The following is a 14,537-nucleotide window of genomic DNA, read 5'->3' as shown; positions in this document are numbered from 1 at the left end:
GATAGATGGTATCGACGTAGACGTATCTGTAGCGAAGCGTACAATCGAATGTATCGAATCGTTCGATGCATCTTTTTTGAACAAAAAAACCTACTCGTATACGATGTAAAAAATATTGGATACGTCAAATGATGTAATTAACTGTGACGAAGCGGAAAATCTATAACTCGCACCCCCTCAACAAATAATAAGCGTCCGTTCAGTTGCGAATTCCTGATCTACATGGTGACAGACACGAGCTATATCAAATATATTGTAACACGCTTCAGTGAGCACGATTCGATATCGAATCGTTATGCTCAATCTCTTGGAAACGAGTCGATCGAAGAACGCTCGTTCGCTATTTCTTGTACAGCATGATTTTCCAGCAAGATGTTGAAATACCGAAAGCTTGCAGCCATTAAGTGTTCCCATTAAAGGCGGGACAGTAGAAGTGAAGGAAGTACATAATCGAGAATTGAACAGAAAAAGAATTAGAAGGAGATTCCAACGACAATGCCGCCATTTCTCAGAATGCCATGCACGGCCACGACATCACTTGGCGCCGTATGCATCTGAACGAAACGCTACAGCAGCTCAGGATCCTGTTGCGACGCATGACCACCATGAAGAAGCTGGACAACTACACGGAAATCATCCGTAGCCTGAACATCACGGACGAGGACATCGACTACGTCAACAACTTCATTGATAATCTGACCTTCCACAAGCCGAACAACGAACAGACCGACTGCTATTGCAACGGAATTATCCGAGATCTCGCGATCGAATACAAGAGTTACCACGGCTACGCGGCTTTGGTAGTGTGCCTGTTCGGCACCCTCGCCAACATGTTGAATATCATCGTGTTGACGAGGAAGGACATGGCCACGGCGCCCATAAACCGAATCCTTACAGGCCTAGCCACAGCGGATATGCTCGTGATGCTGGAATACATCCCGTTCGCCATTTACAAGTACATCATACTACCGAAAAGGAAAATATTCCCGTACGGTTTGGCGGTATTCGTTCTTTTCCACATGCATTTCACGCAGCTGCTGCACACCATCAGCATCGCCATCACGCTCACGCTGGCCGTTTGGAGGTACATCGCCATTAGGTGAGTAGAATTCCGATTTTCCAGCCGCTTTATTGAAGCCAGCAGACACGAATTTCAATCGCGTGCCCACGGACCTACGTCCGCAACCGAGTGGTGCTCGTGCCAGGCTCTGATCCTGCGGAACCTTGCGTCGAATTTCGATACTGCTCTGTAGGCGAAAAGTAGATATCATCGAGCGAGTTAGTAAGGTTTCTTCGTGCGCCACGTTCAGCGATATTCAGCACGAACGTGGTAGCAAATTGTAAATAGATTACAAGTGAATGGCACATTTAGGTCGAAGTCATTAAGGACAGAATCAGTGGGTGGTGTCACTTTGACAAGAATAATGGTAGGGATTTACGAATCATTTTCCTTAGAAGTAAACCTTCCTTGAATAATTCTACATCGATTCTACGCGTATCTAAATAAACTTGATATAACGTAATCTATAAATTATTAGCAATTTTTGTGAATCTAAGAATTATTTTTAACGAGTTCCATCCTTCGATTGTTCTGTATAAAATACCATAAATCAGGTATTGACACAATCGAGGTTCATAATTTAGAAACCATTGAGCTCGAACTCGCTCTTATCGGCTCCTACGGAATCGAAATCGCCTCTCTGAGGACCTTTCCTCCCTTCAGCCATTTATCAGAATCAGAAATGGTCCCAAGATACCTCGTCCATAAAGTTTGAGAAAATGGAGAAATCGTTGGTGAGGTGTCGGCTCTGTTTCCAATAAATCCTGCAGGGAATCGAATTTTACGGGGGATTGCCACGGTTAATCAATTCTACGGGACGTGTTTTATTAAAGGGCGACTAGTTTATTACACGCCACTCAGTCATCTGTGGGCTAATTTTCGAGTTGTCTATCTCTTGCGAGCTGGTACCATTTAATATTTCCAGCTTTTTTCCGAGCGATTCGTTTCATTTTAGCCTGGATGAATGTTGTTCAGCTGCCTCGTTATTACGAACCGAATTTCATAGCTTGATTCCAGGCAGAAGAAATAGGAGTATATACTGCGAGGACATCGTGATAGAAATTGTATCGAATAGAGAGAGCTAGTTAGACGAGTAAACCAAGCGTGAACGTGATAGAGTGAAAATCCAATCAAGCATATTTAGACGTGTACTAAACTTAGGTAAGATGCGTTTAATATTCAGTTGTAGTCCCCACTAATTGCATAATAACTTGATCATTAATCGCTATTATATTATTCTACAAACATTTCCCAGTGCAAATACGTAACGTGTAACTAAATGGATGCACAATTGCCTATTGACGGATTATACAAACATGCAATGTCGAAGCGTTATATTAGTAAGGAAAACTTCCAGTTCGTCATTCCTGCTGCCTTAATTTTCTATATTATTATAAGTCGCTGGTGGTTTCTATGTCAAGTACTGCATCCATGACTACGGTTAGCTAGACGCACCTACGTACATACATTAACACATAATTAAATACAAACATATGCTCGTTAATGAAAGCACGCAAACCTAAACACGCGTTCTATGTGTAGCAATATTCCCGCTGGAATAGTTTGATGACGTGCTTGATTCACGTTCGACACTGTCTTCGAAATTCTGTCCAGAATGCAAACAACAGCTCTAAGCAGAACGATGGATATTAATCGGTAGATATATCATAACCAAGCACCAAATGCATAAAGCGTACCGAATCGAATTTGTTGACTTATTCCCCGCTCGTACACGAACGTTACATCACAGCATTATTTATAAAGCATAGTAAACGCGAATTGCACAATATCTGACACTGCCTCGTGAATAATGAAAGAGTATTCGAGGTAGCTTGTGCTAAACGTTCCAACACGTACGGTTTCGTTTCAGGAAAACAATTTACAGCAATTTGTCCGTTTCACGGTCGAATTGAAGCTACGCAAAATCTATTCTTAGAATTTTCAAATGTGACAATACTTCAGAATGGAACAGGATCACGTTCAATGGCGCTTTAACGATATTTTAGAAAAATATTCGCGCCTGAAATGATTTCCTCTGGAGTAGATAGAAATTTTATATGTACCCAGTTATGTTCCTGTACCAGCTTTTACTGGTTCATTCCTTATTGAAATGTGACCTGGATGTTACTGCATCAACTGGTACCGCTACTCGATACTTTAATTTACGACTTCACTACATCGCGGAAAGTTCCTATATCAATCACTCCAATACGTGTTATCGAAATGTTTCTCGCTTCCGACAAAGTTTCCTTGTATCGTGTACACCTGCAATCTTCGAGTAGAAAGATTTCCTTAAAAAGCGTGCTACACTACTTAATTTATCTCTCGTACGTTACACGAATCTGTGAACAATCGCGTAAGAACGGATTTGGTATTCAATTCTAAAGGATAGCGTCCATGTGCAACAAGTAGTTCTGACGAACTTCTGGAGCACGAAAATCCCTAAACGAATCGCGGATAGGTAAAACGGGTAATCCGTTAAACGGATTGTTCATTTTTATCGGCATATTTCCCAGGAAATCCACTGAACAGGTTGCCTACATCTCATCAGTCTTGGGTATCAGTCATATTCCATTCACATCAAACGGTCGTCCATCACCGTCGCCCATCACCAATGGAGTTATTCACTTCCTGCAACGATTTCACGACACAACGAGCATCCCTAAATTTCATCGCGGTTATTGTCCTTCCATGATGCATTGAATCTCTGCTCGTGAAAGGCATTATCCTGTTATGAAAAACGAAAACATTCGAATCGACGACGACGATATGCGCTCATCGATCGATCATCGCGTGTTCAAGCAAGAACAAAAAATTACGAGAACGTTCAAATTTTGTCTTCGAATCAACGCGTTATCGTGCAACGATAGTGATAGTATTTGGAAATCTACAAGTTCCAGCCGTGATATTCATTCCTTTAGTTACGTCGTTATGGACATCTAACATTTTTGAAACATGGAAGAACTGTGTTTCGCCTCTCAGAAACCGTCTTTGAAATATGTATCCCTCGTCAAACGAACAGCTCCCTTGTCCTATTTAATTAAACAAAAATTCAGGAGGGTACCTGGAAAAGTTTCGAAGAAAACTTAAAATACTTTATATGATTCAGTGATCCCCTCTTCTTTGGGATGGTAAACAAAGGAGTATTTTTGGCAATCTTCTCTTTCCACACGTGAGATTGGAACGTGAAATGCATATATCCTGTACGCGTAATGTCTAATAATTTTTGTATTTACAATTAATCCACTTCGTATTTACGTGACCGTATTTTAGATAGCGTAAATTACTAGTAGTGTGTGCATTCGATGTTACGACACGCTGGAATCATTAAATATATCGTGAATAGGGAGAGAAACACGTAGAAAGAGGACACTAACTGGGTGAACTGGGACTCTCGGAGAGGGAATAAAATTCTCGGTGAAAGAAGAATGAGGATGACTTCCGCGAACGACAAGCGTACAGAGAAATGTCAGGTCAGCTAGATATACAGGTGGAGATAATTTCGTATTATTGTCTCACGGTGCACAATCAAGAGATGCAATTCTCTGTATTAATCTCTAAACAAAAAATAATAGCGTTTGCTATAATTCTCTAAACGATATTTGTTTCTATTGATTTCGAAGATGAAATGTTTCGTTTTAAATTTTACTTTTTCTTTTTAATTTGCTGAGACACACAGCTCCGTGTTGATTAAACGTGAATGATACAAGTAGGTCAGGTATTGTGGAGTATTTAAACGTTAAACATAATTCAGAGCATAAAACGTTGGATTTACATATTTGGGAATCAATCGAGGGTAGCGTCGTTTCTGCAGAAATTATGAATATTATTTAAGCAATGCATGGTAATTCCCTGCACTACGCTTATCTTTGCATTTAATTCTTCAAACAAGCAACGTATAATTTTCTGGTAAATTCTGATTGTACGCTATAAAATTGATGCAACATCGTTTAAAATAAAAATTTTAATAAATTAATATTTTCCGTTTATACGTTCTCCACCCTCTCTATCTCTCTTCTGAATAAAATCTGCGTAGAATCGCTCTCTATTCGTGTTGATCAATATTCCAGTATTTCATTTTCACAGGCTGCTAGGAGAACCGTGTTGCGAGCGATGTAAATTGATACGATGTTCATTATAATACCATAGTCAACGATTTAACTAAACCAATATCAACAGCGAACTTTACTGGATATGCGATCAATCTACACTTGGAATAATGGCACGCGATTATTGCAACGTTGAGGAGCGAATATTATGCTAGGACCAAACTGTGTATCAGGGCCTGTGTCGATTACAAGAGTCATACGAGATTGCACGAAGCTTCTAGCATGAAACGATACTTAGCCCAGAAATGGACGCTCGTACAAATCCTTCGGTACCTATCACATTAGCCTGAACACGTGTTCAATAGCTACACCTACCGAGTGAGCAATGTTACTCTTGTTTCAACCACTGCTACGTGTTCGAATTAGCTATTTCTACCAGGAAGTGAAACCCATTTACTTCTATGGTGAAAGTTAGGCATTTTCTATGGTAAAGTTGAATTATACGTGATACGAATACGAATCGTAAAGTTATATTGCATGACAAAGTAGTAATACCCGTTGTTAATATAAAATATGTACCACAAGGGATAAAAGAGGTAATAATGAAGTTAATAAAATGTTATCAAAATGTTGGTATTCGTATAAAAGGTAAATGTTAGGTTTCTGTATGATTGCATATTTTGCTGTACACGTTCTGTATCATGCGTTCAGATATTAAATTGGAAAATTTTCTGGAAATGGGATTAATCAGTTCGGCGTTTAGCTTCAGGCTAGGCTTTTAAATGCTTACCGGATAAATATTTTCCAATATTATAAATACTGCAAAAAGTTATTGCGTCGCTTGTATATTGCTGAAAAATTAATTCAAACCTGTTAAGGGAAATGCTAAATTAATGCCTGAACTTTAAACTTCTCGATGTTTTTATTTCAGCCGGTCCCCAGCGGGTTAAAATTGGACCCTGAAGAGAATATATCCAATTATACAAATGTCTTGCTATTAGAAAGTACAAGTAACAATTTCTGCAATTTTTTCCAACAATTTCGAATAAATTTCAACGACGTTGCGAGGCTTCGAATGTAAACTGTATATTTATCGTTAGTGAACAGTAACATACAGAAACGAATGATTACGTCAACTCGTGTAACAACAAAAGATCTCTCAAAGAACGCAAATCCGACAAGACAAAAAAATCATTATCTCTGCTGTGGGACATATATTCCTCTAACGAGGTACACTTTCCGTGACTTTTACTGGCAAATCTTGCCATTTCCTTGCGCAAATAAGGCATCTGCATAACGTCCCGCGAAGAATCATCGCGCTCCATTTCCCGCATTTTCTTCTTACCGTTTAAGAAAATTTCTTGAATCGTGTATTCGCGACTTTCAAATGAAATCAGCCAGAGTATCGTTTAAACATTCCCTTTTCCTTTCTGCTTTAACTTCAACATCTCAAATTGAAGCTCTTTATGCGCGACTGAAGTATAGAAATTGCTTGCAAAAATGAATTACCAGAAAAGGGTTTATAAATTCACAAGACTCTGTTCTTAGCTGCTTCTCAATTGGCCCTCTTTTAACGGACCAATGGTACAAATGGTACACACGGGTACTTCTGTGTCACAAGTCATTATGGAGGGTCAAAGATCTTACGCTATCAAATGGTTAACGCTCGTTATACTAGACAATAACTACGTCGAGACAATAACTCCTATCATGTTTGAAGATTCAATCTTGAGAAGACGTAATGGAACTGTGCGGCGATTCGTTCTGTATCCGTGCAAAAGAGCACTTTCAATCCTTCGCACCGAAACAAAAATGGAACATACTTAAATGGAATGCCTGTACATCGCGGGAAAACGAGGCGGAAATGGAAGACAGTCTCCGTGGATATTGATACTTTATCTTGTTACTTAATCCCATAGAGAATTTCTTTGCAAAGAGTGGTTTTTCGCTGGCTTACCTTGCGCACCGGAAAACAGGAAACCGAAAGCACACTCCCGTGTTCTCTCAGAGAAATGCTATTCCGTTCAGCCGATGCGCCATTGACAAAGGAGTATAAAACGAAAGCATCCCCAGGGAGGATAATGGAGAAATATTTGATCAGGACGGATATAGCGTGCCAGAATCCTTTAACACGTCCACTGTCCACTGTTCAGTTCGTAAATTTCGTAAAGTAATACTGACTAGAGCTACGCCTTTTCTCCCTTCTTCTTTGAAGATGACCACTTTCCACATCAGTCTTGCAAAACTGTAAAGACATTGACCACGCTTGTGTATCAAATATAACATCCAGATATGACAGGAAAGCAACCATTATATTATATTTGTATCAAATAATACTGTATCTCAGTGATGCACAATTCAGATTTGTTTTCTAGCCTTCACCGATTGATTTTATTTCTCCTTCCCTGATTTTCCATGAAGCCATACTTTGCTCCTATCTCGTTAAACTCATGCTTAAAAATAAAAATAAAAAATGAGAACGGAAGCATGAGAGCAAAAACAATCGGAATCATGTTTGATAGAATTGATCCGTAATTCAGCAGAAACGTTCTCTCTGACAATTTCGCGATAAATACAAGCAACCGATGATTGTTTCTTTCTGTTAATATTTAATTTCGCGCTACTGTTTGCTCTGTATATTGAAATTTTCCGTAGTTTCGATATCTATACGTCGATCATTTAATATAATATTTTCTCTACATCGAGTGGGAAATGTGCAACCTACTGTATTTTTCACGCTCAATATTCGTAACACGTTTAATTCGTGACATTATCATGTTATACGTTGAAATTCGCATCTAAACTGGAGTTCAGCAAACAAAAGGATCTCGTGTTTGTGGAGGAGAATATCCCACTTTGTTTTTTCAGCTGACACAATGTGTTGTCTAACGCGTAAAGTGATCCATTAAACGAATTTCTAATCACGTTTCGCTTAATAAATGCGTCGATATCGCACGATTTTGTATCGTGCGAAAGATTTAAATGGACAAGTTCTTGAACTCGTTTATGCATTGATAACTCGGATATTCTTTTTAAATGCAAATCGTTCGATGGTGCACAGCGCGTAAAAGCACACAACGAGAGAGAATAGAAATTCTGAAGCTAGGAAGGAGAAAAAAAAAACAATATGCTCCACTTAACGGACAGCTTCGCGTTACTAAACGTTTCCCACGTGTATCAATATTGACAGGTAAAATGAAATATTTTGGCTATCTGGATTAAAAATATTTAGATTTTTTAAATTAAATAATCTTGTACTGGCTTTACTGTTTTGTCAGCTAGAAGCACATAATAAAATAATTTATTTTCTTCGAAGGACTTTTACTCTTGACACATGTAATAGGTAAGGAAGATCAGTGTCAGACGTCTAGTAGAATATTTTACGATTTACTTCCTGGGACATTTTATTCTGGCCTTCCTCTATTATTCATCTAAACTCGCAAGAGGGTAAAACTGTACAATTTTTCTCGTCTTAGAACCACTTTTATTCAATACAGAATAACAAAGGACGACTGTCAGATCAGCTAAAGACGTTTGCTACGACCCCTTTATATTTTATCACCATAAATAAGAGCACGGAAAATGATACGAATCGATTATATTAATAAAATTCTTAATGTGTCTTCAGGAATAAATTTTTTATTCTTTGCTATCAGTTAATATCATCTCAGAAGTCTTGTATAACTATATAGGGGTGGAGAATAATAGGGGTTGGATGAGCGACAGATTTTCAAAGGAAATTTCCATAACAAACCATTCCTCTTGACAACAATTTTAAATTAACAAAAGGAAAATAACACATAGCTGGTATAACGAGAAAGAAACACGGACCGTGTACACGTATACTCTCACGTGTAGAAATACACGGGTTACCCCAATAGCATAGAAACTAGTTTGTTTCTACTGTGAAAAGCTAACTAGCAATTTGTACCCTTCGCTGCTTCGTTGATGTCTCTGTGTATCTAACAATTCGCGCGATATTGTGTCCTATGAAATGCCATTAGTTGCATATAACATACGTAGCTATCTAATAAACCACCGATGCTCACCGTACAATCGTTCGAAGGATACAATTACCCGTGTACACTTGAATGTATCAAGGCAATTAAGTGGTAAGGTAATTCAATGAAAGCTAAAACAATTTTCTGATCGTAAATATCGATATAAATATTATCCCTTATTAGTTTATCCTTTGTCCAATTCCATGTTTCTCTTCATACAAACATGATTATATTTAAAATACTGAATTAGTTTGTTCGTTTCAGGTTTCTTTGATCTATGATACCGTTTCAAAATAGGAGTACACTTTTTTTTTAACAACTATGGACGGTAAATCCGATTGTAAAACTAACTCTTTTGACATAGTTTCAATAAAAAATTGGAGGTTTCATCGTACAATGTCACCGTTCCTGCAGTGAACGCTTTGTTCAATTTATACTAGAACATATTCGATTATTTCTTCAAACCCAATTATTTTCTAGCTATTTCCAGCAAACAATTAAATCAATGAAGAGCTCATAGCTTTCTAGTTGGACAGCTAGAAATATAATAACTGATATATTAATTTATATCGAGCTAGACTCGTCAATTGGTAAACGAATCGGTCAAACGAAATTTAATAATGGTAACTTTTGGAATTTTGACGTAATACTCGTCGAGATCCTTGCGCAGGGGTATGTGCTGCAATTGACAGCTCGTACCTTGGTCAAAAGGCAAAAATCAATTTGAACTGGTTTTTAGGATACGTCGTACCAAAAAATGCGACGGTCATAATTGAACCCCTTCATTGCAAATGTCGATACACTATCGACATACGTGACCTGCTTCGACCAACGAATGTCCGCAGAGTCGCATGTCCCACAGACAAGTATTAATACACAGATAATCAGATGGTAAATTACGGATTACACGTCGAATTTTACCACCTACGTGAAAGTGAATTTTTTCTTGCTTTTTACTGTTCCTTAACTGAAACTTAATCAACTCGATTCACAAAAAAGGAAGAGCGGACCATTGTAGGCAATCCTTTTTTTAGCATTTCACAGGTAGAACAAAGCATTCCTTTCAAGCATGATTTGAACGAGACAAAAACAAAGTACAACTCCATGGAAAATCGGAAAAGGGAGAATAAAAAGCGGGGTAGGAGAAAGCACCGTAGATTTTGAGAAAATATCGATTCCATTTGTTTGATTAAGTTGCATCGACCGTATGTGCGCCGCGAGGCTACATTTCAAGCTCCCAACATTTTTCTAGCAGATGTCGGTTTAGGATCCAGCGGAATTAAACTTATGGATGCGATCAATTACATAGCTCTCGAACCCTTTTGTTCCTCTTCTGCGAGAAATTGCGTTCCTCCTTATATCCTGAACGTTTTACAAGTGAGAAAGTGCAAAAGAGAACCTAATTAATATTCCAGCTTCATTTTCAATTCGACGTTAATTATCGTGATCAAAAGCTAATTTACATTATTCCTTCTATCGTATCGAAAAGTACAGAAAAACTAGCACCGATTGCTTTTCTGATCATAGAAGTTCTTGAAAGTCCATGCAAGTGCAAAACGCTGAAATTAAAATTTAATTTAGTCGACCAGTGCTGGATTCATTTACCTCTACATTCCGGCTGTTACGCCCCGTTGCACGGGAAATATATTTTCCACCGTAGTGTAAAAAGGCCGCGAATCGATCTTCTACCCTCGGAAATTCCACTTTTATGGAATTCTTCGAGATGAATGAAAAACCAGTACATATTAAATAATACAGATCATTGTGTTATGTACGAGCTATTGAATTCATAGAATCTATGGGAGGAAAGTTGTTTATTGTTATTGCGTGTTTGAAATAGCTGCAGATATATATATATACCTCCTCGGAAAAATGGTAAAAATAAATGAGAACAAAGAAAATATTTCTCGAATGAAAGAACAACTATATATGCATACGAACTTTCGTATGAAATGCATTGTTCTTTTGTTATCGCAGGTTTCCGCAATACAATGTCTGGTGCACCGCGGCACGATGCAGAACGGCACTTTGCAGTAGCTTCTTGGCGCCGTTCGTTGCCTGTGCTCCTAGCTTTTTCGTGTTCGGAGTAAGTATTTCCACGTTTGAATTGGGACGGAAATCAATTTCTAACTCGAGAGAACTAACCCCAAGGATTTGCCTTCTACATTTCTCCCTTAACATTTTTAATTATCAGATAAGAAAACGGACGATGAACACGAATGGTACCATGGAAGTGGTGTACACGGTCGATGCAGATTACTCGCAGCACAAGGATTTCTTTTACCAACTAAATTTCTGGGTGCTAGGGGTGGTCGTGAAGCTTTTACCGTGCGTCATTCTTACTGTCATCAGCTGTTGGCTAATAAAAGCTCTCTACAGGTAACAACCTCTAAACTTAAACTCGTACAACAACTAAAAACAACCGCGATCACTGTATCGAATCCTGTTCCAGGGCGAAAGGGAGGAAACAGGCTCTGAAGAATTACAATCAATGTGCGAGCACCTTTATGGGGAACGGTTTGGTCCCAAAGAGGCCAAGCAAATCCGAGAAACGAGCTGACAGAACGACCAAGATGCTCGTCGCCGTGTTACTTTTGTTCCTTGTTACGGAGATCCCTCAGGGTGTCCTAGGTCTTTTGTCCGGCGTGCTGGGCGACTGTTTCTTTCGGTATTGCTACCACAATTTCGGCGAGGTGATGGACATCCTTGCCCTTCTTAACGGCGCCATTAACTTCATCCTCTACTGCTCCATGTCCAGACAATTCCGCACTACTTTCGGGCAACTGTTTAAGCCAAGGATAATGAAGAAATGGCAGCCTGCCACGCAACAGACGGACGTACAAAGTACTTACGTATGATGTAGACTGAGGGGTCTAGAGACCTCGCGCCTTTAGAAGCTGGACGTTCCCTGGAGAATAGCTCGTACTTTGTCTTTAATACCGTCACGAAGATGATCACCTAGATTACAGGTGAACCATGTATTTAGTGGTTCTCGATGAAGCAGGCCTGCTTGTTAAGCAAAGTAATAAAGTGGATGGAGAATAAATCATCTGTTAATACCTATAGAGTAATGACTCTCTGGGTGATGTCCATAATACAGTTCAATTAAATTTCATTCGCCGACCTCTTTTCTCTTCCTCGGAGAAACAACGAAAAGGGGTCGATTCCTTTTAATTCCATCCTGTCAGTTGAAGATTAATGATACCGGAGACCGTCAGTTGTCGAAACTAATATATAACTTTCCGAAATGTCATACACATAAGAAAGGTAATAGTACTTAAACGAGGAGGAAACGTCAAAGTATTAGAGCGCCGATATTAATCTTCTTGCGTTTCCAACGGAACCGCGTTTCATGTCTAGATCAGTACTTCTATGTCTAGCGAGGTAAGTCTTTTTTTTAGTAAATTGGAAGAATACTGTGCAAGCGTGCACAGCGCGATCGACATAGTTGCACGATATGAAAGAGAAAAGAGATTTAAAAAAATAATAATGTTTGAGAGGGGAAATGCTTCCAATGGTAGTAAATTAATATAATTTGTTACCCAATTAGAAATAGATACCGGTATGTATAGGATTATTTGAACTTCCAGCCTAAGATTGGATCTATTGCTGGGAATAATAGCTCTATAAAATAAAGAAACTATTACTTTCGTGTTAAATTACCCGAAAATTAGGTATAGAGAAGCCTGATTTGTGCCAAAGTTTAAATGAAAGCTCAAAAGTGTAAGTTTGAATAAATACATGCATTAATTTTTCTTCAAACTTTTTGCCATTCATTAATTTATATCACGATCCACATCGAACGTAATATTGCATAATAAATATACGATAAACGCACACAATGAAATGATATACTTCAATGTTTTATTGTAACAGGGTAAGAACGAAGCGATTTTTAACGTAAAATGTAACGATACACGTTGGCGTGTTAATTTCGGTTTGCTACATCGAACAACTTAAATAATACAGTGCATCTTATGCACTTAACAACGAACAATCATTATAAGTCATGGACACACGGTGTACGGAACATATACTCGTTATCACACAAAAATTGTATCAATTATCTACTTTAATGTACCGCAAACAATTAAATTAGAGGCATAACTGTCACTATATGTTATTGATAAATGTTGACACAAAAGGATACTTGTAAATATGTAATTGAGAGAGTGTAACGATTAACAATCCGTTTTTGTATAATTTTGGTATGCAAGAGAGGAAAACCGATGGTTTTTTGGCCATTAAGCTCAGCCAAAATTCTGTCCTTTTCAGTGTGAATGATAACGACACAATCGTTTATATGGTTCACGAATAAACGTTTCTGTAATGATAATAGCCTCTTTTATTTACCTCCTTTATCCACTTTATCAGATGTAAAACTAATATTCCATATGGATTGCAGAAAGTGCAGTAAAATATTCCTGTTGCAAATTGTTTCCCTCTTTCGTAGATATTTTATGCTTTCTAGAAACCATCACACTCTATATTCACGGTTCAGTGAAGATAATACTTAACAGAACTATCGATTTCTGTGGGAATTATTCAATTTAGCAGCTGTTATACCGCAAATGATTGCCACTTATTAGAATCCAGGGCGAGGGAACGGCAGCTAATCGGCGATCAAAGAGGGCCAAGTTCATTGGAACATTCATAAAACGAACCATTCACTTGGTTAGTTACCGGGAAATAATTGAGGCATTAAATCGATTTTGAATCCCGACTACCGCATGCCACGCACGAGCCGTATTGGCTGGCATAATCAAAATCATACAGCAAACTACGTTACACGTCGACATGCACGAATATGATCATACAATTATGTAAATGATCGATCGATATTCGGCACGTGGACGGTTCTACAGAAAAACAGAGGTGTTTTGCAAATATATGAAGTATTATTGCTGCCTGTGCATCAAGGAGAAATCAATTTCATTAATTTACTATTAATTATTATTTTTTATTATACGATATTCTAAGTCAATCTATCAGCAATTTGGAAATTCTCACAATTTACGCTTAAACGTAGAGACGAATTGATAATGTTAGAAACTGGGCTACCTGCAATAAAATCTAATGCATGTTCATTTACGCGTAACAGACAGTGCGTATTTAAAATGCCGTTGGAATTTTTGATCTAGCTGCACGGGAAGGTACTTTTTCATTAGGTTTTATATTTCGAAAATGTGCAGAGGGCGGATATTGACCGATTTTCGGAAACATTTTGGGATTTTTATTTCGGAGTTTCTACGCGGTAAGGATGCGCCAGGAAACGTACTTTAATTACGCTGCGTGCAGTTCATTATATCACTGCTAAACATCTCAAGTTAAATGAATGTTGCTAAGTCTCGATATTTTTATTCCAGCTTTTACCGGCGGAAAGTATGTTCCGAGAAATTTCAATCTCGCTGGAACTAAACGCAGCTT

At 38.3% G+C, this 14,537-nt stretch overlaps 1 protein-coding gene across 2 annotated transcripts; it reads left to right on the top strand.

Annotated features, from left to right (window-relative positions):
- The first annotated feature begins 447 nt into the window (after nt 1-447).
- On the top strand, nt 448-13,424 carry LOC143430249 (G-protein coupled receptor dmsr-1). 2 transcript variants are annotated; one of them, XR_013102614.1, is made up of 5 exons: nt 448-1,099; nt 11,088-11,196; nt 11,305-11,489; nt 11,563-12,494; nt 12,701-13,424. XR_013102614.1 is itself a non-coding variant. In XM_076906329.1 (4 exons), exons 1-4 carry the CDS (start codon nt 519-521, stop codon nt 11,966-11,968), a joined length of 1,281 nt encoding a protein of 426 aa, XP_076762444.1. In that variant the 5' UTR covers nt 448-518; the 3' UTR covers nt 11,969-12,558. The 2 variants fall into 2 exon arrangements, 1 of the variants encoding a protein (XP_076762444.1); XM_076906329.1 differs by lacking the exon at nt 12,701-13,424 and having other exon boundaries at nt 11,563-12,558.
- The last annotated feature ends 1,113 nt before the right edge of the window (nt 13,425-14,537 follow it).

Source organism: Xylocopa sonorina, chromosome 13, assembly GCF_050948175.1.
Source record: "Xylocopa sonorina isolate GNS202 chromosome 13, iyXylSono1_principal, whole genome shotgun sequence".
Taxonomy (NCBI): Eukaryota; Metazoa; Arthropoda; class Insecta; order Hymenoptera; family Apidae; genus Xylocopa; species Xylocopa sonorina.
This window is presented reverse-complemented; position numbering and strand designations above follow the sequence as displayed.

Excerpts from the sequence above, each read along its gene's own strand:
- LOC143430249 (XM_076906329.1), top strand. The coding sequence starts at position 519 with ATGCACGGCCACGACATCACTTGGCGCCGTATGCATCTGAACGAAACG. Across the intron at positions 1,100-11,087 it reads TGGAGGTACATCGCCATTAG|GTTTCCGCAATACAATGTCT; the intron begins GTGAGTAGAATT and ends TTGTTATCGCAG. Across the intron at positions 11,490-11,562 it reads CTAATAAAAGCTCTCTACAG|GGCGAAAGGGAGGAAACAGG; the intron begins GTAACAACCTCT and ends ATCCTGTTCCAG.